This window comes from Saxophila tyrrhenica, assembly GCF_035928015.1.
Source record: "Saxophila tyrrhenica strain CCFEE 5935 chromosome Unknown scaffold_11, whole genome shotgun sequence".
Classification (NCBI taxonomy): Eukaryota; Fungi; Ascomycota; class Dothideomycetes; order Mycosphaerellales; family Extremaceae; genus Saxophila; species Saxophila tyrrhenica.
Genome location: NW_027041743.1, coordinates 1069128 through 1094373, shown reverse-complemented (window position 1 = coordinate 1094373; position 25246 = coordinate 1069128). Strand labels below are relative to the sequence as shown.

The 25246-nt window shown below is 54.1% G+C and overlaps 12 protein-coding genes across 12 annotated transcripts; 3 read left to right on the top strand and 9 right to left on the bottom strand.

Moving 5' to 3' along the window:
- Positions 1–253: 253 nt before the first annotated feature.
- On the top strand, positions 254–793 carry LTR77_007507 (uncharacterized protein; the record flags this gene model as incomplete). Its single annotated transcript, XM_064804744.1, has 2 exons — positions 254–674; positions 717–793. The coding sequence occupies 2 exons, from the start codon at positions 254–256 to the stop codon at positions 791–793; spliced, it is 498 nt and encodes a 165-aa protein (XP_064657514.1).
- Positions 794–2409: 1616 nt separating this feature from the next.
- Positions 2410–3423, top strand: LTR77_007506 (uncharacterized protein; the record flags this gene model as incomplete). The annotated part of the gene is made up of 1 exon (XM_064804743.1): positions 2410–3423. The coding sequence occupies one exon, from the start codon at positions 2410–2412 to the stop codon at positions 3421–3423; it is 1014 nt and encodes a 337-aa protein (XP_064657513.1).
- Positions 3424–3512: 89 nt separating this feature from the next.
- Positions 3513–4700, bottom strand: HEM3 (porphobilinogen deaminase; the record flags this gene model as incomplete). The annotated part of the gene is made up of 2 exons (XM_064804742.1): positions 3513–4658; positions 4683–4700. 2 exons carry the CDS (start codon positions 4698–4700, stop codon positions 3513–3515), a joined length of 1164 nt encoding a protein of 387 aa, XP_064657512.1.
- A 380-nt stretch (positions 4701–5080) lies between these two features.
- On the top strand, positions 5081–5920 carry LTR77_007504 (uncharacterized protein; the record flags this gene model as incomplete). The annotated part of the gene is made up of 1 exon (XM_064804741.1): positions 5081–5920. The coding sequence occupies one exon, from the start codon at positions 5081–5083 to the stop codon at positions 5918–5920; it is 840 nt and encodes a 279-aa protein (XP_064657511.1).
- A 329-nt stretch (positions 5921–6249) lies between these two features.
- On the bottom strand, positions 6250–7577 carry LTR77_007503 (uncharacterized protein; the record flags this gene model as incomplete). Its single annotated transcript, XM_064804740.1, has 3 exons — positions 6250–6525; positions 6585–7280; positions 7335–7577. The coding sequence occupies 3 exons, from the start codon at positions 7575–7577 to the stop codon at positions 6250–6252; spliced, it is 1215 nt and encodes a 404-aa protein (XP_064657510.1).
- A 2016-nt stretch (positions 7578–9593) lies between these two features.
- LTR77_007502 (uncharacterized protein) lies at positions 9594–11768 on the bottom strand (the record flags this gene model as incomplete). Its single annotated transcript, XM_064804739.1, has 2 exons — positions 9594–10274; positions 10329–11768. 2 exons carry the CDS (start codon positions 11766–11768, stop codon positions 9594–9596), a joined length of 2121 nt encoding a protein of 706 aa, XP_064657509.1.
- Positions 11769–13823: 2055 nt separating this feature from the next.
- On the bottom strand, positions 13824–15630 carry LTR77_007501 (uncharacterized protein; the record flags this gene model as incomplete). Its single annotated transcript, XM_064804738.1, has 2 exons — positions 13824–15277; positions 15333–15630. The coding sequence occupies 2 exons, from the start codon at positions 15628–15630 to the stop codon at positions 13824–13826; spliced, it is 1752 nt and encodes a 583-aa protein (XP_064657508.1).
- A 742-nt stretch (positions 15631–16372) lies between these two features.
- Positions 16373–16918, bottom strand: tom22 (mitochondrial import receptor subunit Tom22; the record flags this gene model as incomplete). The annotated part of the gene is made up of 3 exons (XM_064804737.1): positions 16373–16423; positions 16482–16771; positions 16825–16918. 3 exons carry the CDS (start codon positions 16916–16918, stop codon positions 16373–16375), a joined length of 435 nt encoding a protein of 144 aa, XP_064657507.1.
- A 798-nt stretch (positions 16919–17716) lies between these two features.
- Positions 17717–19606, bottom strand: LTR77_007499 (uncharacterized protein; the record flags this gene model as incomplete). Its single annotated transcript, XM_064804736.1, has 1 exon — positions 17717–19606. One exon carries the CDS (start codon positions 19604–19606, stop codon positions 17717–17719), a length of 1890 nt encoding a protein of 629 aa, XP_064657506.1.
- Positions 19607–20049: 443 nt separating this feature from the next.
- On the bottom strand, positions 20050–20878 carry GLO2_2 (Cytoplasmic glyoxalase II; the record flags this gene model as incomplete). Its single annotated transcript, XM_064804735.1, has 5 exons — positions 20050–20133; positions 20186–20212; positions 20261–20395; positions 20445–20798; positions 20831–20878. The coding sequence occupies 5 exons, from the start codon at positions 20876–20878 to the stop codon at positions 20050–20052; spliced, it is 648 nt and encodes a 215-aa protein (XP_064657505.1).
- A 51-nt stretch (positions 20879–20929) lies between these two features.
- On the bottom strand, positions 20930–21163 carry GLO2_1 (Cytoplasmic glyoxalase II; the record flags this gene model as incomplete). Its single annotated transcript, XM_064804734.1, has 2 exons — positions 20930–21002; positions 21051–21163. The coding sequence occupies 2 exons, from the start codon at positions 21161–21163 to the stop codon at positions 20930–20932; spliced, it is 186 nt and encodes a 61-aa protein (XP_064657504.1).
- Positions 21164–22768: 1605 nt separating this feature from the next.
- Positions 22769–23985, bottom strand: LTR77_007496 (uncharacterized protein; the record flags this gene model as incomplete). The annotated part of the gene is made up of 2 exons (XM_064804733.1): positions 22769–23741; positions 23795–23985. 2 exons carry the CDS (start codon positions 23983–23985, stop codon positions 22769–22771), a joined length of 1164 nt encoding a protein of 387 aa, XP_064657503.1.
- Between the last annotated feature and the right edge of the window lie 1261 nt (positions 23986–25246).

Here is a 25246-nt window from a genome sequence, read left to right as displayed (position 1 = left end):
CGGCTGTTCGATCTACCATCGGAGCTCAGACTAACCATCTACGAAATGGTACTAGGAGATGCACTCAAGCGGCGCGACCGCAGGATTCCACCGATACGCGGCCGTCTTACCCTGCGCCTTGCCAACAAGCAGATCGCCAAAGAAACCTTCCCGTACCTCCTGTGTGGATTCGACATCGGCAAGCATCTGAGCTACTGCCTCAAGGAACAGTCTATGGCCAGTCTAAAAAAACTTCGTCCGCGGCCGCTGGGCCATGATCAAGGACTTCGAGACGCTCGCTACGAACCTCATCAGGTCTGCGAATGTGGAGTGGGTCGAGAGCCGCATTGTTGATACTCCGCCACCAAACGCTCAAATCGATGCTACCCCGCTCAGCGCCATTTGGGACTCTTTCGGCTGGCCTGCAGAGGATCGCAACGTCGATTTGCTGACGATACTTCAAGCTGAGGACATCTTCAATCTCCAAGGCGCAGACTCGCCGGATCTTCTCATGTGGCTGGCGTTGTTCTGTCACTACTTTCCTCTGCTGACGGAGTTGCGATCGCAAGTGGAGCGTGATCCGGTGCCAGGTGAGATCACACAATATGATTTCGAGCACTACCTGATCGCAGGGAATGAGGTACGGGAGTGGAACACAGGCGCTCTTAAGTGGGAACTTCCCTTGGTCAAGGTTGGTGAGATCTGAGCTTGGAGATGTAAATGCAGGGTACTTACAGCTATGCAGGGCTTCACTATGCTCATTCAGCAGCTGAAATTGGCTGTATCACAGTCTCCCACGCATGGTAGTTATTGATGGATGACCAGCACGCTCACGAGCCGTCGGAAAGGAGTGAGGGCAGGCGAACCACTGGTGGCAAACACAACTCCACTCGTACACCCGACTCGCGGCAAACACAGTACTGCGAGCCTCATCGCTGGCAGTGACCTATAACAAACCAGTGGCCATGCTGCGATCCTCTCCCCTGCACGGTATACTACTTCGCCTGTAGTGCCCGCACTGTATACCAGCTCGGCTGCACGGTATACAATTCGGTCCCCACAATCTACCAGCTCGACCACACAGTATACCGAACAGCAGCTGCTGCTTCAAGATGCCCTGGATGATTTTCAAGAACTGGAAGAACGTCATGGTCCCTCCAACGAAGCAGGTCCGTAGATCCAGACCCGAAAGAGCCTTGCTCTGGGCGGATTCGGCGTTCCTCGAAATATCTACTAACGTCCGATCACGTATTTACGACTTCTTGCTGGCGGGCATCAAGGGAGCCTGCTTGTTAATGCCGTCGGGACCATACCAAAGGATGTCACCGTCAGGGGTTCACCCTCGTACCACCATTCGCTTGGTCAACCGCAAGATTGCCGAAGAAACACGAGGACACATCTTCAACAACTTCCACATCAGCTTCATGCCGCTATCTACTCGACCTCTCTCTGCATCTACCCTCGACCTGGCCGTTGCCGAACGGTGGAGCTGCATCAAAATCATCGAAGTAAGAGCTGCGCGATTGCTCGCTCGTTCGTTCGAGAGATACTCAGTACCTCGCCCGTATGTAGATAGTATCAACATCTACTCGGCACTTGGATATTTCAGGCTGGGCGTGGATAGATCGGCAGGTCCAAACTCTGAAGATTACCGGTGCGGAGATCTTGCATGAGGAAGACACTCCGTCTAACACAATACCCGGGTTTCTGCTGGCCCTGAAGTTTTTTGGACTGTATTTCCCGCTGCTGGCGGAGCTACGACTGGTGTATGGCGACTCCATGCCCAATGTTGAGATCAAGAACGCCACAGCCCGTTACTGTATAGAGGGAGACGAGGTAAGAGCATGGAAGTCGGAAGAGGTGAAGTGGGAGATTCCCTGAGATTACTGGTGTCGACACTGAAAGACTTGCACAGAACGACCAAGCCTCTGCACTTGCTCACAAATGATCCAGGCAAGCGGCAGAACGTGCACTTAGGACAGCAGGGGGCAGATGTACAACAGATTGATGCACTGATTGCTGTGAGCATGACTTCCAACTTCTTCCTGCCTCTCAGTACTCGCTACTATGATCGTCTCATGCACGTGAGGCTTCAATACCTTCGGGTGTTGAAGCGGGCTCGAGGCGGGTAGGAGGGTGCTGATCTCGCCTTCTCAAATTTGGTGTAAAGCTGCATGGCCAGTATCGAGCTGAATGCTCTCAGGGCAAAACATGGCAACAAACAATGGATGCGTCACCAAAATCGATCCACCAGTCTTGAATAGAGGTCGTGAATGTTTGCCCACCGTCAGGGTGAAGGTCATGAGCCTCGCTTCCCGGCCAGTAGCTCTCTCTCTTTCCAAGTTCAGCGATATCTGTTCATGCTACTTCGTCCTGCTGAGAAGTGTTCTGCAGACGCTCCAACACCATCATCATCAAGAAGCTACTGATATGGCGCCAAAGACCATCTCCAACTGGCTCAGCGCTCACAAGGACCCAAGCAAGGACCGTGAGCGTCGAAACCCGTCTGATAGAGGGCTGAACACTCCTAGGCTCGTGAGCTCAGCGTACCGTGCTATGACGGGCAGGAGTCCACGCAAAGGCAACACCCCTGCAGCAGAGCCCATGCCTTCCCTGTTCTTGACCAAGCTCCCTGTCGAGAGTCGACGGTGGGTGTATGAGATCGTGTTGGCGAGAGTGAAGCACGCAACTTTGCCACACCAGATCTGCAATGTGTCAACGACCTGGCGACCGAGGGACCCGACTGCCATCCGCTTTGTCTGTCGCCAGATTGCGCAAGAGACGTTCCCTTACATATTCGAGACCTTCGATTTCGGCTGGATGGTCGATTTTTATGCGCCGGAAGCGTACGATCACAGGATCTTCTTACACCCAGAAGTTGATCAGAGAAACCTGAGAAGTGTCGTAAGAAGAAGATGGTCCTGCATCAAGCATTTTGAAGTTGACATACGCTACCTTATCTGGGGGATGACGGACTGGCTGCTTCAGCCAACGCCTGCAGAAAGTAGCGTCATCAAAGCATACAAGCGTGCCATCCGCCTTTACCGTTCCTGGGACACTCTGGGCTGGCCCATCGACGAACGCAAGGTCTTCACAATGACACTCTACGATATTGAGCTGGTTGATCTTACGCTCGCCAATCGTCCTGGGATAAGTGCTCGGCTCGACAATTTCTTGGTGCATCTGACCATGATCAGCCATTTCTATCCGCTGTTGAAAGAACTCCGCCTAGTGAGAAGGCTTCATCCCCCGTTGGCGCCTACTTCACAGCGCTGTCGCATCGTGGGAGATGAAGTCAGAAATTGGAACACCGACCAGCTCAAATGGCGGATGCCTGGTATTGCTTCGATTCTGAAATCGAGGGACTTATGGGTGGATGTCTTGATCGAAAGGTACCGATACTTCGTGTTGTCCTATATTACTGTGAAAAGCCCGGTTGCGTGATCAGCTATTTTTTCCCCATTCCTACAGACTGACCTCAGCGAAGCTGTTTAAATAAGAGGCCAAACTCAACCCAGCTCTTGAAACGTTCCTCAGGCGTCGCCCTGCTCATGAATGATCCCGCGATTCAGCGTGATAGCCTCCAGAATCTCCTTCGCTCCCTTGTCCACGAGTAATCTTGCTGCCTCCCAGCCAAACTGATCCGCATCCTCTCGACTGTTCAGGAGCTTCCGCGTTTCCACTTCTACCGCTTCCTGCCCGTCAAGGCTCACCACGATCGCACGCATGACCAACTCATCCGACAATGCTTCCTCTGCATCCAGCGGCGCCGAGCTGTTCTCCGGACTGTTGACGGCCACTCCGGTAAGCTTGTGATAATCCTCGGCAGGCTTGACGCCAATCCCGCTACCTTCTGGCGAAAAGCTTCGTTTCGAAACCCACTCAGTTTCGATACCGATGGGTACCGAACAGCCGCCTTCGAGCGTTCTCATGAGACTACGTTCAGCCAGACCTTGCCGCATCGTTCTTTCGCAGCAGATCTTGCTCAGAAGATCGTTGACTCGCTGATCACCCTTTCTAGTCTCAATCCCAAGTGCACCTTGACCGACTGCATGAAGCATGCCTCCATTATCCTTCGACAAATAGGTCGTAACCCGCCTGTCCATGCCTAATCGTGCCAGCCCCGCTGCCGCGAGAATGATAGCGCTGTATTCAGACTCTGGATTGTCGAGCTTCGCAAGCCGGGTACCCACGTTGCCACGTACATCGGTAAACTTTAGGTGAGTGTAATGTTTCTTCAGCTGCGCTATCCGTCGAAGACTTGACGTCCCAACGACACTGCCTTCGGGAAGCTCTGCCAGCGAGCGGTACTTGTCCACAAGCGTGGGCTTGATAACCAGCGCATCTCTCGGATCTTGTCGTTTCGTCACACATCCGAGGTCGAGGTCATGCGGTAGCTGCGTGGGCATGTCTTTCAAGCTGTGCACTATCAAGTCCAGATCGCCACTCTGGAGGAGGACTTCGAGTTCTTGGGTCCACAAAGCCTTTTCGTTGAACTTGTGAAGAGCCGTCTTCTGATTATTGTCGCCAGTCGTGGTCATGGCCACAATCTCGTAGTGGTAATCGGGCCATGCTTTCTTCAATGCGTTGACGACCTCATTCGTCTGGACTTTGGCCAGGAGTGATGCTCGTGTGCCTATCTTGAATGTTTGCGTCGATGTCTTGGCCTCCGAATCGACCTGCATAGCGTCCTGGCTCCTTACGTCTGGTGCCGCAGCCATTGTCGTTGTAGTACTCAATTAATGGTGTAGCGAAACATTCTCTGATGATCTGTCTCCAATTTCATCCAAGCATCACCGTCAGAATTGCCTCAGAAGGTTGCGGATATAACCGGGCCAATCAGAAGTAAGTGTCACAAGTTTGCTAGACATCAGCGCAAACAATGTCACACCAGTGCAGGACCAGACAGCGCGCTCGTGCTGCGGCGCAGCCTGATCCAACCTCACTCCAACATCACACAGACATGTCGCTGCTGGTCACTACGTGTCTCCTACATTCTTTATCAAGCAGAGGCTAGCCGGCTGAGACCCAATCCGCCTTTATCCAATACAGCCCCTTTGTTCAGCCTGCCATATCTCGAAGCATATCAAAGCTGCCCAACATGCCAGAACAACCCCAACTCAAAGTCACCGGCCTGCCCACCATGGGTTCCGAAGAAGCAGCAGCGACGACATCCCCCGCCCGAGGCGCGGAGATGCGCAACTTCCTCCAAGCACGACTCCAGAAGAACCGCGCTCCACCACTCGTACACAGTTGGGACTTCTGGCACGACAGGCAGGAGAAGTCGCCCGCACCACCGTCGAACGGCAGCAACGGAGCAGCAGAGGGGTCGTACGAGGACAGGCTGGAGGTGTTGGCGATGGTGGACGACGTGAAGAAGTTCTGGAACGTGTTCAACAACTTCGACATCGGCCGGCTCGCGCTTCGGGACAGTGTGCACCTGTTCCACAAGGGTGTGAAGCCTGTGTGGGAGGATCCGAGGAACTCACGTGGAGGGGCGTGGACGTTTCGCGTGCCCAAAGCGGTGGCTGTGGAGTTCTGGAGGGATGTGTGCCTGATGGCGATTGGCGAACAGCTGCAGAACGCCGTGGAGAGCGACCGGACGACGTTTCGAGACGACATATGTGGAATCAGTCTGGGTGTACGGTTCAACAGCATGTTGATACAGATATGGAACAGGGACGGGGAGCATCAGGAGGGAGTCAATGGGATCCTGACGACTGTACTGGAGAATCTGAGTCCGGAGCTTAAACTAAAGGAGGGCAGCTACTACTACAAGAAGCACAGCGAACATGCTGGGTTCACTGGCTCGACTTCGGATTCGGCAAACAACTCACGGCCTGCATCGGCCTCATCTGCGACCAGTCAGGCTAGCAGTACGGCCAACGACCAAGGGATGCAATCACTCAACGCCATTGTGGACCAAGGGTCAGGATGGTGATCCACGTCCGCGGAAGGGATGTTTGGTGCGTTTGTGCGAGTTCATGGCATTTACGAGCATTTGATGGAGTTTGAGGCATGACTGTATTGATACCACATCTATCATTCTATGGCTGGAGACACGACTGCATCAAAAAGAGCTCTAGAAATCAAGGTTTAACACATTGTCCAGCTTCAACCCTAGTCCATGTAGAGGTGAAGGGGAATGGCGAGGTACGTCAATGTTGCCGAATAGCCATGAACGCCGCAAGAGGATGCCGGTGATTCAGCCGGAGCATGGCGCTGTCGCTTTCAAAGCAGTGTCTACAGACGTCAAAGTTGGTACATCTCTTACATTCGAAGCGTGTTCCTCGGATCTGGTATCCTATTAGCTTGATCATATTCAATTCTCTCATTATTGCTCACCTCTTGATTACAGGAATCACAGGTAAACGGGTCCGACCCAGACACATAATGCCCGGCTGGAGAAGGCGCCCTTGCGGTCTTTGGGCTTCGTGGTGGCGTCCTCGAGTACGGCATAGGGATTTCGTGCTCATCCTCCTCGGGTTCTACAACAGTGAGTGCAGGCCGACCTGATGTAGACTGCTCGTTGTCGCCGCCGAACCACTGAGGTATCGCACTGTCAGTAATTAAGGTCTCAATGCATGGATGAGTGTGATACTTACGCTAGCGAGAAGAGCGTCGACATCTCTAGCAGCCTCAGCATCATCTGGGATATCCGCAGTCTCGCTCGAACTTTCTGCCGACTCTCTGCTCATTCTGGACTTTGTCATGTATTCCGTCCCAGGAGCGTATCCGCTTTCAGCCGCATAGGGAGAGGGTTTTCTACGAGCCCACTCTCTTGCCGCAATTTTCTCGACGGCAGGATCTTTCGGCGCCTCACGGTACGCCCTCGTCATACCGCTGGAAGGCGAGGATAGCAGGACGCCGGCCGAGAAGTACGGACTCTGACGCAGAGCCTGAAGGTAGCCTTCCGGTCGTCGCAGCTGCGGTTGAGCTTCCGCCTTCTCTCTTGTTATTGGTGCAGAACTATAGGTTGAAGACTGCGCCGGACGCATGACAAGTGTGACAGAGAAATTGACTTGGTTGCCAGAGGAGTCTCTTCCAGGACCTGACAGCGTGACAGGCTCGCCATGGAGCATTCCGTTGGTTCCTACGGGCTGCGCTCTTCGCATCTGGTCTTCGTAGCCCTCCTTGATGAAGCGAAAAGTGTCTCGCATTCGGAAGACCTTGTCCTGTACCTCTGCGATTTTGCCTTTTCTGAAAGCAAACGTTAGTCGCGCGCCGACGCCTTTGTCGATGGTGCCGTCTGCTTTGGTTGGCGGCATCAGTGCTTCGAGCTCGTTGAACAATTTTATTGTCTGCGATCACGGTCAATCGTACTCTTTCACCCAGGTTGATTTTTCTGCACCCACATTACGAGCAATGTTTTCAACACTCTGCTTAAATCCTGCACTGTAGTTGACCGAGCCAGCCTTCAAATGCTCCGCCAATGGCCCCATCAACTCGCTGTAGACAAAAAGCTCGCTGGCGATCTGACTGATCTCATACGGGGCATTGCGGTAGTCCTGGACTATGCCAATGAGATACTTCCCAAGTGCAAAGGCTTCATTGGAGACTTCGATGACTGACGCTGCGAGACCTAAAGCTTCGGCCATGGCTGTGAAAAGCGGAGGGACAAGATGCTTGTCTAGAGAAGCGGCCTGCCTGTGTGGCGGTACTTATGGTATCGTGACCGGTGTGGTGGTGTTCAGCTACGAGGGGCCGTGCAAGAAGTGGCTTCAAGTACATTGTTGTGGGCTGAGCCAGCACGAAGTGGAGGCCGCTGAATGGCTCACGAAAAGTTCAAGGCCGCGCAAAAAGACTTCCGCACTGCTAATAATCCCCGGATTATACACACCCATCTCATTCGCCAGCAGATGATCAAAAGAAAAGGCAAAACGTACAGCAGACGGTATTCCCACCTGGTCACCCACGGCAGTACTAATCATCCGATTCGCAGCTTGAGTACGGCAGAGCGGACGGGATGCCCTATATATCTGCGATCTGTGGCCGTACGTGAGGAATGCGGCTTTATCAATGTATATGAATTAAGGAATCCGAAGCCATCTGGAGCTCCCAGCGCTGGGAGTAGTTTTCCCCACTGTTGTTCGTGTGTCCACGACGACAGTGATGATAAGGTAGTCGTGAGGGGGGAAAAGAAAAGAATGCAAGGCTCTCCTTTGGGGCATCTCGCCCTCGACTGCACATGCAGCTGGGACGCGCATGACTCGCGACCTCACTCTCGTCTCCTTTCCTTCGGATAGTTCCTCTGACTTTGACTCTCCGTTTCTAAAATCCTCACTCGTACGCTGCAGGACCAGATCATACCGACAACCCGGGTCGTGATCGCCTTGTGCATGACTGCGATGGGCCTCCTTGAACTCCAGCGCAGATGAGAGAGATGCGAGCTGTTCAACGCGCTTGACTTGGAGAGCGAAGGTGGAAAGCTGATGTCTTTGGCCGAAGACTTAACAGTGTGGGAAGATGTGGCTATATCTCTGGACCAGCTGATCCCGCCTGAAATTATGAGCACTGCGAAGCACGGGTCCAGAAAGTGAGAGCCATGGTAAGCTGTTTCAAGCCATGGGGCAAGTCTAATACTACTCATGATCTCTATCACAGGCGCAGAGCTTCTGGCCCGCCTCCTCAGTCCAGCTCAGTCCAATGCAGATCAACAAGCTCAAACGCACGACATCGGTTCACACACCACGTTCGAACCTCACCCCCAAACATGTCATGAAGACACGGCCAGCAATAGGTGTGATAGCAAGGCGTACCGACCGGACTCTTCGCCGGGACCGAACATCTGACACATCGCCGCGCCTCCTCGCTCTGTGCCGAAGGATCATCTGGCGGCTGGTCCACTCTGCGTGGTATCATCATCAGCCGCTCATTCTGCAGCATCCTGCGATACTCCTAGATCTCCGAGAGCCAGCGGAAAGCAATCTCATCGCTGTCCCTCTCGTGGTTTCTGCAGGTGAGCTCATCGGCTGTGTCTTCCAATGCTTCGCGAAGGGAGTCCTCCGTTGCGTTCAGGAACCAAACGTTCTCAAGGGTCATGGCGTTGATGAACGCCTGACGATAACTGCCTACGCCGCGACTGCAGCGGTCGCCGTTGGCTTTGGTCCCGACGCATGTAACGCTGACGGTTGAGGGATTGATGAGGTCGAGGAAGTCTCTCATGTGTTCTTCCCGTATGAGACGCTGGGGTGACCAATGAGTCATGTTAATCTACTTGAGCGTCGAGCATGATGGTCAAGGAGCGTTGAGGCTTTGACCATGGGTACGTGGTGTCGAACAAAGAGCGTAGTCGGTCGGTCTCGTCCGGATTCGGATAGGTGAACAACAAAGGTATTTCGGAATCCATATTTACTGCTGATGGCCGGTAGCACATGGTAAGGCGTAGCAGCAAGATAAAAAGATCTGTGCAACATTATCTGCATTGTCTCCACAAAGCCATCCAAATCAACCCAACCAGATACCCAAAAGGAACCCAAATCATGTTCCCCAACCCCAAATCACCATATACTCATCGCAAAAACGCTTCATATGTCTCAAAAGATCCCAGTCCCCAAATTTTCATCATCTTCATATGTACATAACTTCGTTCAGGCCTCCCAAATAGTTCTTCATCACCGCAGCCGTGCGAAGAAGGGCGTGTCGTTCAACTGAATCGGACTCCGCGGCACATCCATACTCCGATGAATCCTGCCGCCAGGCGTAAGCGGTACATTGACCCGTCCAGCATGGTGTGCATCGTCGGTGTCATCTTCATCGTAGGCATCGCTTAATCGTGCAAAGTAGTCCGCTAGTCCGTTCGTAGGTGATGCGATATCGTCGTATTGTGGCGGCGGCGTAACCAGAGGCGGAGGTGGGTCGTTCTCCTCGAAAGGCGGAGGGTTGAAGGAAGGTGCTCGGAGGAGGTGGATGGGTCGTGAATTCTGTTGTGTACTTTGCGGTCGTTGTTGTTGGTTTTGTTGGCCGCTGAGGTGGGCGGTGGGCGGTCGAGCGAGGCCGGGGGACTGGAGGGTTGGTGTGTTTGGCCGGTCGGTGTCGCCGGTGCGGCTGGCGTTGAGCGAGTTGAGGGTCGGGACGAAAGAGGTGGGGGAGTTGCGGCGTCGTGCTGCGCCGGGGCAGCCACAGTCGTAGAGAGCGGATGGGTTGGTGCCTTCGGGGGAGCTGTAGGCGGGCAGGGAGATGTTGGCTTGGGTTGCGCGGCAGGAAAGGATGTGGAAGGGCGAGTCGATGGAGATCTCAAAGTGTCTTCGTTTGCTGGGATCGGCTGCGTCAGGTTTCGACAATCGCATGACAATCTAGATGAGGATGTCAGAGTACTTCGGGACGAAAGTTCTAGTCGTGAGGCTTACCTTGATCCAATGATGCACCTGAATATTCTGATACGTCGTATCAAAGTGCAGCTTCTGCCCTCGATCCCGATCCTTCATCGTATGACAGCTCGGAAGCTGGACGCTGAACTCCATCTCAGTAGGACCAACCGTGTCGCCGTCAAGATTACCCAGCAGATTAGTAGTGTCAGTGGGAACCACGTCCTCTCCCGATGCTGCTCTCGCTCGCATATCATACGGTATGCCACCGCCAGCCGTAACTCGCATCGTACTGCCCGGAAAGGTGCTCGTCGGTGGACCATCCGCCCGCTTTTCGAAGAGCTGAACTTTCCTCGTCGGCTCCATGCGATGCACCCGCTTGTTCGAGCAGAAGTACTCGATGTTCTCCGTGACCATGACTTTGATCCGATGACACTGCACTTTCGCCAACGGCGTCAACTTGAACGCAATGGGTACTTGACTGCCCAGCGGGAAGCTCTTTCCAGATATAACGATATCGTAATGGAGCTGGTCCTCCCAGTTTCGACTGATTGCGATAGGCTCGACTTGCTCAAGTGATCCTTCTGCGGGGGCTCGAATGAGCGTCACCTCCTTGGAGCCAGCAATATTTGCTCGGAAGGCTCCCGATCGCTCAACAGTCGCTTCAAGCTCGTATCTCACTGAGCCAAGCTCCACGTCGATCGTCTCTGGTAATCTGCTGTCGAGCGGGAGTTCGAAGTTGTAGACGTAGTCGCCAGGCAAGAACGTGCGATAGCCTTTCGCTGCTACTCCAGGCCCCCCAGGTGGTGGGTCGCCTTTTCCAAAGCTGCGAGATTGATTGACTGAAAGTGCGAGTTTCCGAGCCTCCTTTGTGCTGAGATTGACCTGCGAATTGTTCGGGGATAAGCCGTCAAGTCTTGTGACCGTCGTCGAAGCACCATCTGGTCCCTTGTGCAGCTGCACATGATCGGCATTGGTGCCCTTCTCGGCACTTTCAAACTGTGCATTGAAGAATGGCCAGGTGTGGCTCATGATCGTATCGGTTTCGTCAAACTCCACCTTGCGCGGCGGTATGCCTTCGGGCCACTTGGTAATCGATTTGCCCTTGAATTTGAGAGTGACCGCTTTTATCTTTGCACTCTTCTGGACCCGCAGATGTAAGCTGCCTCGCAGCATGGCGGTGTTGCCTGGAGAGTTCTCGGTGTTCTCGAAGCCTTGCAAGAACAGCACAGGCTCTGCCAGGTGGACACCTATGCTTACGCCATTGCCGGATGCAATCGGCTTCTCTTCGTCCAAGTTGTATGCGGGTATTACACTGTCCACGATGGATCCAGCTCGCAGGCGCGGGGATGTCCCGTTGGCGCCTGTAACGCTCGGTTGCAGCGATGGCACAGACAGATTGCTCGCATCTGTACCTACTCGTGGCCGTGCCGGATGTACACTCGTGGGACCGCTGATCGAGCCTCTTATTGCCGACCTCATGTTGCTAGCCTCTTCTGACTCTGCTCCGCCTCCAGTTGTTCCTCCCGACAACTTCCTCTTCGCTGGAGACCACGACCTCCTCTTTGCTGTCTTCGGTCGATCGCTTTGCGGGTCTGTCGGATTTGACGGGCTAGCAATGACCGACTTGATGAACCGCCGAGCGTTTTCCCGCGAGACCGCCAGTTTGGATGATACTCGCTCTACCGAGCGCTCAAATGCTTGTGTTGCTGCCTGTGCAGACTTGCCCTCCGACTCAACAACAGGACAAATACGTATTCGACCTTGTCCAACTCGACGTGGGCGGAAGAGCTGGTGTGATTGATTCGGGTCGTGCGGCGCAGCAACGGGGCTGTATAATACGGGTCCGCGACAGGGAGATGATCGTGCTGGGACTGCCATGTTGCGTCAGCTACGTTGTTCGAGTAAGACGTGTGGAGCTTCGCAATGAGTGTTATGAGGAATCAACAGCAAACATAGCTGCGAAGCTGACCGTCGCCGGGCTTCGAGGTCTAATGAACCCATGTGCTGTGCTGCCCCTTTGCAAGAACAGTGCATGGCACTCGACCATATTCAACCAAGGCAGGACCTTGCAGTGACACAAAGGCGTCATCCGCATGCCAGCACAAACGCGCGCGCACAAGCACAGGCGCCTGCTTCGAGACGGCGACAAGGAAGCTCGTGTAACGTACCGTAGGAGATGCTGCCAGAATAATCCGATACGTCTTGGAAATAGATTGTCAAACGGACACAGGTCCAAGAATATGTATTGTGGGCGCCTGATTCAGTTGCCCAAGATGTCGTTGTACGTCAAGCCCAGGTCCAGGGTGGGCAACATCCAAGGTTGTAGTGTGTGCCGCTGCGCTGTCTCCAAGACCGCATTCGATTCAGCCGTCTCAGATCCTCTTGTGCCCAACCAATGCCCAAGCTTCCACGCAACGTGCTTCTCCAAAAGATGTAATGAAGACCACCAACTACCACCGCGAGGTCGGTGTAGATTTCAAGAGAGAACAAGGTTTTCAGATGCCGTCGACTACGCAATGCCACAAGATCAATCTCAAGGATCGACAGCGAAGATCTGGGGGATGGTCGGCGGGACGTCGCCGGTCGGCAGGCGCAGTTCCAAGATCGGTGTGTTGACGTGGGAGCTGTCAGTGGCTTGACTCGAAGACGTTGCACAAGATCCAAGGAAAGTGACAAGACATGGGCAAGGTGGTGTTTCGCAGTAGTCTATATCAACGCGCTGACCCGAGCGCATCCTGAACCCGCTCACCGCGCGGCAAGCAGCTCTCACAACGATGATGCTGTCGGAAGCTCACCGCGGATGCAGAAAGACTTTGCCACGACAGCCAATGGCAGTATATCGGATAATTCGGCATCGTCGCTCACGTCAAGTTTAGACCATCCGCTGCACGCCGAGCGAAAAAGCCTCTTGTCCGCTTTGTTCGAGAACGGGAACGACACGACGACCTGGGCAGAACGTCTCGAGCATGTCGCATGATCTCGGGCTGCTCGCGGGTGAAGGACAGGGGAGTGGCAAGGCGCAGCAGCGGTGCTCTGTCATTGTGTTAGAAAAGCCCCGCGGGATCCGATCGGAGCGCTGTCAACGATCAGCGTGATTTACAACAAGGATGGTCTGCCGCTTCGGTGCGAGGTCCATCTATCTCTTCCTCTTACACAGTCTTCGCGGAGTCGGAAAGTGTCGAGTTGGGCAGAGTTTCTTCAGTCGTGCAGCGGCCTTGGTGGTGATGCCATGCTCGCTGCCGTGTTCCTGGTCGGGCGGAGATGCATGCATGCAATCCTCCGTGAGGTCATCTGCGAAGCGTAAGCGTCCATGCTATATTGCTTGGCGGATGAAGTTGGTTGCGAACATGAGGTGAGGTGTGGTGAGGTGAGGTTGACGTCGGAGCGGGTGTTCAAATAGAGACGCCCGTCGCTGCCGTTCGTGTTTGATGACAGTCGGTGACAGTCGTGGAAGCCGCAGCCTTATTCATCGTACTCGTAAAGGTAACTTCATGCGGACCTCCATGTATTCTGTATAATCTATCCATCAGCACCCTACAACATCGACGACACCTCCTTCGCCAAAGCCCCCTGCCCCTTGCAGGCCCCGACAGTCCCCTTCGCATCCAGCGCTTTCACCAAATCAAGTAACTCCCCATTCTCCGGCGCACAGCACACGAGATACCCCAGCCCCAGCAGCAAAGCCTTCACAGCATCACTACTATCTTCACCCCCAAGCGTCTCAACCAAGCTGGCAGCCAGCTCGACCTGCGCGCCCTCATCCAGCCCTTCCCGTCCTTCTTCTCGTCTTACGCGGTAATTCGCTACGCCAATGTTGAAAGCCAGAGATGCTGCTGCCACCCGAGTTGTGGGATGCGAAGCGTCGAGTAACGAGGAGGTGATGAGCTCTACGAGCGTCGCGGCCATGTGACTGCCTTGCTTCAATGTCTCTTGTACGAAGAGAGGCGAGGTGAAGAGGTTGCAGGCAAGGTGAATCGTGACGAGTCGTAGATTGTGCGGACAGCTGTCAATGCCATCGATGTGCTTGATCAAGCCGGCCACGGTGGCAAAGTCTTTCTCTTCCGCAAAGTAGCCACTGACTCTGGAGTCGATCATCGCGCAGCGGAAGAGGTCGACTGCTGCGAAGCGGACTTCGAGTGGTAGAGATAGTACTTTGGCCTGGAATGCTTGACTGATTGCTTGCATGTCTGGCAAAGCAGCGTCTTTGGCGTTCGTATTGCGCTTATCGAGGAAGGATCGCAGAGCAACGAGATCCTGATCGTTGCTGGCGGGACCAAGCTTAGCCATCAGCTTGTCGAGTGGTGGCACCCGCGGGTAGGTAACCGGCTTCATGGATCCATAATGTAGTGTAGGAAGGTTAAGCTGTGTGTGCGGATGAGGTGGGAAGGTCTGTTGAAGCAGTTTTTCCACGTTGGCCTTCAGCTGGTTTGGATCTGCACCAGACCATTGATCTTGCTTTGTGCCTTTGGAGAACGACATGAACGTCGGCGTGGCTCGAATTTGGTATTTTGCTGCCACGTCCTGCGCGGAATTGATGTCGACTTTGACAAACAAGGCCTGCGGGTGTTCTGCTGCCAGCTGATCGAACATGGGATATGCCATCCTGCACGGAGCACATGTCGACGAAGTGAAGAAGATAGTCGCTGCGGTGTCTGAGGCCTTTTGCAGATCTTTCTCTAGTGTACTCAGGCCAGTAAGGTTGACCACGCTGCCGAATCTCGCAGGGCCGGAGGCTTGATGGCTGCACACGTTGGGTGTTGTAGCTGACTTAGGAGCACTCGCTGCAGGAGTTCCGTTCGTAGTAGGAGCAGGAGGTACGTTGCTCTGCGGAACCGGTGCTTGCGTGATCGAACGCATGCTCGCGTCGATCTGCGGTTTCAGCATCTGGCCGAACGGCGTATCTAGCACCCTCCTCGGAAGATTGGTAATATGATCAGGTATGCCCTTTCCAACGAGAAACTGGCTAAAGTCATCCGTGAAGTTGTTGCCTGCGTGGAGTGGTCAGCGAACGTCTTAAAGCATGAATATGAGGAGGCTTCTCACAGTTGTGGGCGAACAGATCGTAGCTCTCAGGCGTGTAGACCTCCTTGAGACTCCCCAGGTACTCGAGGATTGTCTCCATGGGTAATTGTGTTGTGCCCATGGTAATGACTTCCATGGGCGCTCCGTGGTGAGTGGTTCCGGCGTAGCAGGTCTGGACGCCCTGCCCGAAGAAGTACTCGATGCCGCCGATGACCAACGAGGTGTGGTAGACTGCGTCGATCTGAATACCCAGAAGCTGTCGGCTCATGGCGCGAGCCATGCCCCTTGTCAAATCATAGGTAAACAACTTCACCTCCATGTTGGGCTGACGATCGCTGGCTTGCGTGGCGTCCTATCGAGATGAATGTAGGTGGCTTCAGGTGTACCGCATCTCAGCACATCTTGAGCCTTTCACGCTGTTCCGGAGACGTTAGATATGTCTTCCGAATGATCTTTCTTCAAAGTTGTCTGACCTTCTTGTACTGGGTTGTATGGTCGTGTTTGATATCCGTGTCCGTTTGGAAGGAGAGAGAAGTCGGCAGGCTGAAGTCGCCACGCCGCCTTGCGCCACCCCATCACCTGCCTTCCATACATCAACCATCGCTGCGGCATTCACGCGCAATGCTGTCGTAGCTCCAGCTCCAGCTTCAGCCCGTTTGTCCTCACTCGAGATCGTGATATGTGTTGGTCGTATACATGTTTGTTGCAAGGGACTGAGACAACATGAGAGCTCTTTAGAATCGAGCTTCGGCCGAGTGTAATCTACATCCGGGACGTATGACAGTTCTACATGGACACAGAACAGCAGAACAAATCTACTTCACAGCTCACCCACGTTATCGGCGCTCTGGACAGCAGGTCCAAGGCAGTGGCCTGCTGTATAGCTCCTACTTGCGTTCGTGGCGACGCCCCAAGCTCAACCGGAACCTCCAGAGGACGCGAAGACAATTCTCGAGACCCAGTGGATGGAAAGAATCGAGGTAGAGAGAAGAGTATAGTACATTGGCCACCACTGAGCACATGGCGCCAAACATGATAGCCTACAAGTGTATCTCTCCCCCTCAAATCGCCGGCTTCGCATTACTCTGCCCCGAAGAGCCTTGCGTGAGCAGCTATATCTCGTGTTAGCATTCATCATCCATATCACCCGAGTTACGCGCCGAGACGTACCTCATTCGCATTCTGCTGCATCCGCATCTCCCGCTCCATCTCCTGAACCTGCTGCTCCTCGCTAAAAGCCAGCGCCCACGGCACACCCAACAGCAGCGCGCTCGTGCTCACCACCCACAACGTCTTGCCGCTCATGTTCATGGCTTTCGCCGCCCAGCTGTAGCCGGTCGATGTCACGTTGGAGAGCTGCTTGCGGTAGGTTGGGGGCACGATGTCTTTGAGGGCTGCTAGCCGGTCGAGGAGGGTCTCGTCGAGGTCGTCGTCTACGTCTACGTCGGAGACTTCTGATTCTGTGAGAAGAGTGAGCGATGCGTATGAGATGGAGGGTATGGCGCGGTTATACCTGTGTCGGTGTCCCATTCATCTTCTTCCTCCTTGTTCGGGCCGGGTTGCTGCTGGTTCAGCTCGTCATCTTCGACTTCTTCTAGCTGGACCATGGTTGCTGTTTTATGATTGTTGAACGGGTGAGGCTCGATGTAGGTAGATGGGCGAAGTTGTGTTGTTCTTCTCTTCGACTCTGGAAAAGGAAGCTCAGACAAGGATGTCTAGGTGATTGAGTTTTGGGGACGGCCCGGGGTCCGGCCGGCTGCGAGCTTGGAACAGGACGAATGCGACCTCACATAAAACGCATTGTGGGCAGGACTATTCATTCTCCGAAAGAGATGGCATCAAAGCCCACCGCCATCGACGCACAGCACGTAGTGACACTGAGCGACATCTCGTCGCTGATTCTCGGTCCGTCTGCCACATCTCGACCTTGAATCGCCACATGTGGCTGACTGCATCCCTCACAGCGAACGCGGAAGTCGTCTTCTCGCGAGAGAAAGACTTGAAGATAGTGTCGGGTCAGTCGATGAGCGGGCTGAGTCACTACACAAGCATCGTTGCTAGCGATCCACGGTCTGCTAGTATCCACAAGGTGATATTGCAACTCGACGACAATCACTCTTTGGTTCATATTGACTGATGGTCTCTGTGTAATCAGGAGTACAAGGTAGTGCTGAACGGACCTGGAGGCCGTGACCGCCGTAGCTCGATGCTGGCACTACTCGAGGAGACAGAGAGACGGGTAGCAAGGGAAGTGCTGAAACGCTGAGCTGATGTAGGTCTATTTAGGCTGTCAACGTTACACTCCCTCTGAGAAGTCAATTCATGTCTGATTCATTCCCCGTCTCTTCATGTTCCATCTATACATGCCATTCGTCAGACCTTTATGCCGCCTCATCATGTCCCTCTCAACTCCCAGCCTTCGCCGCCGTCTTCCCACCACCCTCCAACTTCTCCCTCTCCTTCGCCGCCTCAGGATTCAACGGCTTCGACGAATCATACCCCACCTGCTTCACAATCCCCAGTCCCTTCGTCCGGCCTTCTCTGAACAGTATCCGGTCGCCGATCGCCAGGAACTCAGGCCGCTGCACGAAGCGAAAGGCGACCGTGGCCCTGTCACCAGTCCGGATGTACGCTCGATCGATATCAATGATGGCGCAGGTCTGGCTGACGGGACCGACGTGGAGCATAGCCTGGTACTTCGTCCGGATAGTGGTGGCGTGGGACAGGATAAGCACTTCTGCGACGAACTCGCGATGAACCTTCGGCTGAGGCGCCACAGCGTTCGGGTTGGTATCTGACTTGGCTAGGAGGACGACCATGCCTTTCCGGACGTCCTTTCTGCGTACTCTTCGTAGTGCGAAGGACGCGCTCTGGCCGGCTGAACAGACAGGGACAGGTATTCGTTTCCGCTCGATGCTCCTGATGGTGGTGGTAGTGAACTGGCCAAGGCTGTCTGGTCCAACAAGAACAGTGTCGCCGGCATGTACGACCCCGGATTTGACCACACCAGAGACCACAGTGCCCACGAACGGCACTGAGAAGGTGTCGTTCACGTGAAATTCGAACGGAGCGTCGACATCGTACTTGCCGTGGTGAGGCAGGATGTTCAGGAACTCCCGGACCATGTCCAAAGACTCTCCTGTGACGTTCGAGACCTGGAAGATCGGGCATATCCGCTGGCTGACGAACTGTGTCGCGGTGTTGATGCAGTCTTCGCGGTTCTTAATGAAGATCGGTATCTTCCTTGCTCCAGGAGATTTCAGAATCTTGGTCAGCTGCGTGACGGTCTCCTGCAGGATGTGTGGTGGACAGATGTCAATCTTCGTCACTACCACCATGACAGGCACATTGAGGGCCAGTGCGATGCCCAGATGCTCTTTGCTCATGCCGATGAGACCATTGTTCGCCGCTACCATGAGCAGGCAGTAGTTCGGCTCGCTGGACAAGAGGCCGAAGACTGTTGTCCGCAGATACCGTTCGTGACCCGCAAGATCCGTAAAGGAGATGACCTTCGCACTGCGTTTCCCAATCTCCTCCCAGCTGAGCTTGCGTCCAGGTACCCCAGAAACCACAACCTCGCCTTTCGTGTCGAAGCCCATGATCTCCATGCCCACCGAGCTGGTCCGGCCTGACTCCACCTCATGCTTATGCCTGAACAAGTTGACGCGAGCCTTACCTCTACCGTCGTCAAGCCCGCCCTTAACCAAGACCCCCAGCATCGTACTCTTGCCAGCATCCACGTTGCCAACAACCGCTATCCTCGTCTCAATCGTATCGTCGAGATCTTGCGGACGCCGCCGTATCATCACCTTCCCAACACATCCCCTCTCCTTCTTGTTCTCGTTTCCGACATCGACCGGGCTGTCCGGAACGTTCTTCGTCATGAGGATCTTCCAATCCGCCTTCATCTTCTCCAGCAAGCCTCGTATCCGCGCCAACGCAGCGTCCCACTCCTTCTCTTCTAGAAGTTGACTATCCCCATTGTCCTCAAGTCCAACATCGAACAAGCATTCGCCATGCCCTTCGTCTATCCGGGTCTCAATGACGCTTTGAAGCTGCTTGATGCTATCGTCTTTCGTGTCGGTGTCGTCGAGTAGTAGATGTTTTAACTTGACCTTCGGCTTGTCATCCCCTAGATCAAGATCATCGAGAATATCCAACTCAGCATGCTCTTGCTTGGGGGCGCCTTTGCCAGTTGAGCTGCTGGACTGTGGCGGCTTGCGGAGGGCTTGCTGTTGCTGGACGTAGTCGGCGAAATCACTCAATGCCTGGTTTGGAGTTAGGGTCGTCTCCATAACACTTGTTCATATTGCACACGAGCATACTGATTCACCTGCCCGCCGCTCTTGCGCCGTTTGTGGCCCTTTATATCGCTCCGATCTGGTTGCCATTGCGAGCTCTTGTCGTTTGGATCAACGTTCTGTTACTCTCGTTTTCGTAGGATCATCGCTGGCCTTTGCTGTTTGATCTTAGTTTACGATCATAGGTTGTTGGCATTGATAGGAGCTTTGTAGTGAAGAGAGGCGATTGGTATGAGCGAGTCATCTCCGCAGTCATTGCGGGGAGAGGGGAGTCACGATCGGTGGTTGGATTTGGTGGGGTCCAGATATGGATGACCGCAACGACTTCATGCACCTTTATCACCTTCACGTCAATGCAGATGAGAGGTTGTTTCGAAGGACACAACGGTTCTTGACTGATTGTTCTGGCAACATTGAAGCCGATCTATTTTGAACATCTACATCGAGTTCTTCGCCTCCCTCAACGCACCCATCACGTCAACTCGCCCAGTCTTGCCAGTGAACTTCTGCACAGTCGGGTCCTGAAGCAATGTCAGTAGGCGCACAGTCATAATAGGAGGTCGGAGGACTCACGTCGAGACGCATGAAGACGTTGTGTTTCTAGAAAGGTCAGCTGCGGACAAGGGGGCGAGATACTGGATAACCTACCTTCTCATCGCCAATAGTGAACTTCCCTTGCGTCTGCTTGTTTGAGTTTGCAAACGACTCGAGATTCTTGACCGGCTCGGATTGTAGGACCTTGATGCCGAACTTGACGTTGCCCTTGGTGTACTCGTGGCCCGGCTGTTGCACATTAGCAGTGAATGAGAGTTCATTGTTGTGGATGGCATACGAAGACTTTGGTGTCATCAGGCAGCGCAGCCAGCGTCTCATTCAAAGCCTTGTCCATCTCTTGAGGTGTGCCCTCGAAGAAGCGTCCGCAGCCTGCCACCGTGTCAGTTAGGCGGCGGTGCAATGGTGATACAGCGGATAGCATACCGCCAATGAACAGCGTGTCGCCAGTGAAGACTGCCCGGTCATTGCCGTCCTCGAAGAAGTAGCAGATGCTGTCCTGGGTATGGCAAGGGGTGTGTAGTGCCTTCACCTTAATGCTGTCGCCAATGGTGAACGTGTCGCCGTGGCTGGGGGTCTTCGACACTTTGGCGCAGTCCTTGCCGCCTATGATGGGGACAGAGTAGGATTTGAGCTGGAACGGAGATCAGCGATGCCTCATTATACCTCGACAAGAGCAGCGTACCATTTCAACATTGCCGCCGGCATGGTCATGATGGCTGCAATTCGTCAGAAAGACAGACTACGATTCCCGAGATCCAGTCCTTACTGGTGGGTATTGATGATGTTCGTGATCTTCGAGCCACCATCGACAGCTTTCTTGAGCGATGGTAGAACTCTGAACAAGTGTTAGTTTAGAAGAGTATTAACATCTTCGTATGCCTACTCTGATGGATTCGCCGGATCAATAATCACAGCATCCTTGGACTTCTCATCCGTCACAAGATATGCGTAGTTATTCCCGCTGCCCTCCCACATGGGGATACTTTGGATGTGCATCTTGCGCGCTTGAGTCGACTTGGAGGAGAAGAGATCAGCGAGGAAATACCACGAGAAGAAAGCAAAGCATACGGCAAGAACGCTTGATACGAATGGACGTCGCGTGGTCTGCTTGGCTAACGTGAGCAGGCTCATACCAGTTTCGTGATGATGGTGTTAGTGGAGCTCTCTATGCTGACTGCTAACCTCCAGCTCGAGCTCCGACAACAGGAGAGATGATACGCGATGATGCTTGGGTGGCGGCAGAGAGAGCTGGGCTGGCCAGAAGAGGTGGCAGTCTGATGGATGTCTTGCGGATGCACTGGCTGGATGTAACAATCGACAACGACAAGGTCAAGACGGTGTCGTATACTACCATAAATCTACCACAGACTAGGTATCTTCAAAGCCGCGAAGGATTGATACAGAATGTTAGGTGTTGTTCGTTAACGTCCCACCACTTTCTTCATCCCATCCCAGCTTCGCAGTCGGCGGAGCGGTCATCTCGCCGTCAGCTACGACAATGCCAAGAACGACATGATTTGAGTAGCCAATCGCCACCCTGCCTGTGATAGGCCCCGGCTCGCGAAACGAGTCGTCAGGGCGGCATCACCGACTTTGCGACCTCACCTCTTCCTTCGTGCCACTTTTTTTCTTCGTCAACTCCTTCGACAACAATATTAACCTGTTCATCTAGTGGAACAACGGCGAGGAGATGTTTGGAAAATCTGTGAAAAGTGGAATTACTGACGATACAGATGCTGCGGACGACACTTGACCATGCCGTGTCGCAATCTGGCTGTCGGTGAACGAAGAGCTGAAAGAGAGCATTAAACGACGAAGAGCAAATCCCCCGAATGACCGACAATACTGCGTTAGATGAGACGACTTGACTTATGAACAAGAAAAACAGGACGACCCAAATGATGGACACTCTGGCCGCTGGAAATCGATGCGTGCTGCAGCGTAGAGCTGGCCGCAGAACTTGGGACAACCAAAGCTGAAACGAAACGACTACAACAATCCAAAATTACGGATGATCAGGACGTTGGACGTTGCACAGAAAACAGCGGACCGTCGAGGTACCGTCACCGTGTATGTTCAGGCGCACTTCCAGCAAATTTCCGAGCAACCTCGAGGCGAAACAAAGGCCAAACTTAAGGAGCACTTCAAAAGCTCAGCATGATGCTACTTGCAGACGATGCGTTGGATGGCACCAAGACGAAAGGCGATCTGATGACCGGGGAGACGGACCTCCGTGATGATGCTACACCACGTAGCTGCAGCTGCATTTGGAGCTCGGTCTAGACCTCAGCGACCTCAGCGCAACGACCACGAGTCCAGACCGGACGGGACCTCACGCTTTCCGAAATCATCGACCTGCATCGTTTCTAGGACTTGATCTACACACGAAAGGCCGGCCTCCCCCATGCAACACCGCCAGCTCAATGTTCGTGTCCATCACTGAATCATCACTTTCGTTACGAAGCAAGCGTCCAACCAGGACAAGGCCGCCCTCTACCAGTCCTTGGGGACACTCCATCCTCTTGTTACGCCGACGCCCTCCAAGCCCTTCGTCCCAAAGAAAGCCTATGCCTGTATCCGTTCTCATCGCGGGAGGCAAATTCATGAGAAGCCACCCTGACCGCCGGGAGAGTTCTGCAGGAAGTCGGCGTAACGCGGCGTGGAGGACAGATCGTACGACGCAAGGCCTGGCATGTGCATCGCATCTGGAACCATCGTATGCGGGAAGTTTAGGCTGGCCATCTGCTGCTGTGGTTGTGCGTTCGACATGCCTGCTGAACCCGAACCCGAGTATCGCCTTCCTGACATTTCAGATCCTGGCGTAGGCATGGAGCTCACACTTCCTTGAGACGGCGACATCGACTGTGGTATCATGCTGCCCACCCCCATCGCCATCTGCTGGGCCTGCGCCATGTTGAAGTGATGGATCGCACTACACTGGCACACGCCGGGCTCGTGCAGCAGGAGCTGATTGCGCAGGAATGCCTTCATATCTCTCAGCTCCCGGACTTCTCGATGAAGCTGACTGTTCTGCTTCGCGCCAGTACGATGAACGTCTTGCATCTCCTCGGAGTTCGCCTTCTTCTTCGCCCGGCATTTCGCTGCAGCTATCCGGTTCTTCTCCCGCTGGACACTCGAGCTCTTGCTTTCCTCGTCCTCCTCTTCGCCTTCCATCTTGGACTCGTTGAGCGGGCTGTCCTTTCGCTTCTTGGACTTGGCGTGGCGCTTGTTGGCAGCATTTCTGGCTCTCTGTGCGCGACTGAGTTTGGCGATGTCTTCTTGCGACTGCTGGGTGTTGGTGGCTGGATCATCCTTCGCCAAGGGCGTATGATCGTCGGGAGGTGTGATCTGCCCAAAGTGCTGCCTGACGTTGTCGCTGCGCTGGCTGACGATGTTGCTTTGGCCGGACGGAGGATTTTGAGGAACAGACCATGCTGGGTATCCGCCCGTACCTGGTCCGAATTGCGAAATGTTGGCAGGATTGATGTTTGGCACGCTCTGGTTGAAACCGTTCGGATTCATTGGGAAGGACGGGTTTGATTGACCGAACATGCCATTGTCCAGGTTTTCGTCACTGCGGTGAGATTAGCGGGGCTCCGAAGCTTGACACTCAATTCTGCCACTTACAACATGCCATCGACCAATGAGAAGTCCATCTCGTCGCCATTGAAGTCGCTGAAAGCGCCTGGATTGCTGTCGAAATTGGCCATGGTGTCGCCAAATTGGAGTGGCTCTTGGGGCTGGAAGTTCTGGTTGTGGACCGCAGCGTCCGCCACACTGTTCTGCTGTTGTGACGACGCCCCACGCGTGCGAGGCATTGCGGATCTGATCTGGAGATGTCAGCGACAGAAGAAGCGATCTTTGGGCACAAGACACTCACTGAGGGCGTGATGCTCGTCCGGCTTTCCTGCAACACGCGAGTCTATGGTGTCTCACGCTGCGAACGGCTGGCGAGGAAGCGTCTGGTTCAGCCTGGCGAATCTGGAGACTTCAAACCCTCTTGATGAACGACGGAGGCGGAGGTCGAAGACGTTTGTGCCTGTGAAACGTCGAGGTCCGCGAAGCAGATGCGGCTCTTCGGACTGCGCCGCGTGTGGTGTGAGGTGGCGATCGCTCTCCGGACGCGAGATGGTCGCCAAAGGTTGGTCAATGTGACTTTGGTGTTCGTTCAGGTCGGTACTGTCTCTTCTGTTGGTTTTTTTGAACGTTGCAATTGATGTCGAGCATTGAGATGTCGTTCGCCACTTGATATCCGGAGGGCTGTCCGCGAAAGCTCAGAAGTACTTGCTCGTTGTAGCGCTGAGAGGTCTCGCTTCCAACCCCACTCGGCTTACGTTCCGAGCCAATCGCAGACGTCACTGACCAACGACAAACTCCGTCGAGCCCTGTCGTTCCTCTTGGAATTTTTCGACAACGCGCTCACTCTCGCTCTTCCTTCGGTGCTGTTGCACTTGCGGCACATGGCCCGGTCGGCTCCCCGATGATCTCGGCCACTCTTTTTTCCTCGTCAGTCCGGCATGCCGTAGCGCCACCGGCATTTGCTCCACTGCTTTTCTTCGAAACATTCTCGTGCTTACCGGCGGCGTTTCGACACTCCGAGCCACGTGAGGTGTTGTTCGACCATTCGGAGGTCAGACCGAAGCGTGTCTCGGTGCCCGCTGTTCTTCTCTGTCGACTTAACTGTCAGGTGCAGTACTCGATGGTTGAACTGCAAGGAAGCCTTGCTTTGCTTATGGAGGCACAACTCGACCTTTACGATCCGCGCTGCTATTCACGATATGGGCATCGAGACGGCACGCGGGTGGCCTCAACAATCAAAGCTGTTCAGACTACGTTAGTGAACGACCATGGTGGCGAAAGCCCTTATCGCTTCGGAGCACCAACAGGAATCGTGAAGACGCCGGAAGCATGCCTTGATCGTAATCGACGTGAGGAAGCGTCTGCGCTACTACCAGTCTGCAACCCATGTTTGGACAACAGCTGTACCAGCCTTGCTCTGTGCCTAGTCCTTCCTATCGAGCTACATAGATGTTTACCAACGATCCTTTCTATTCTACTGCGATGGTGTCCCAAGTTTTA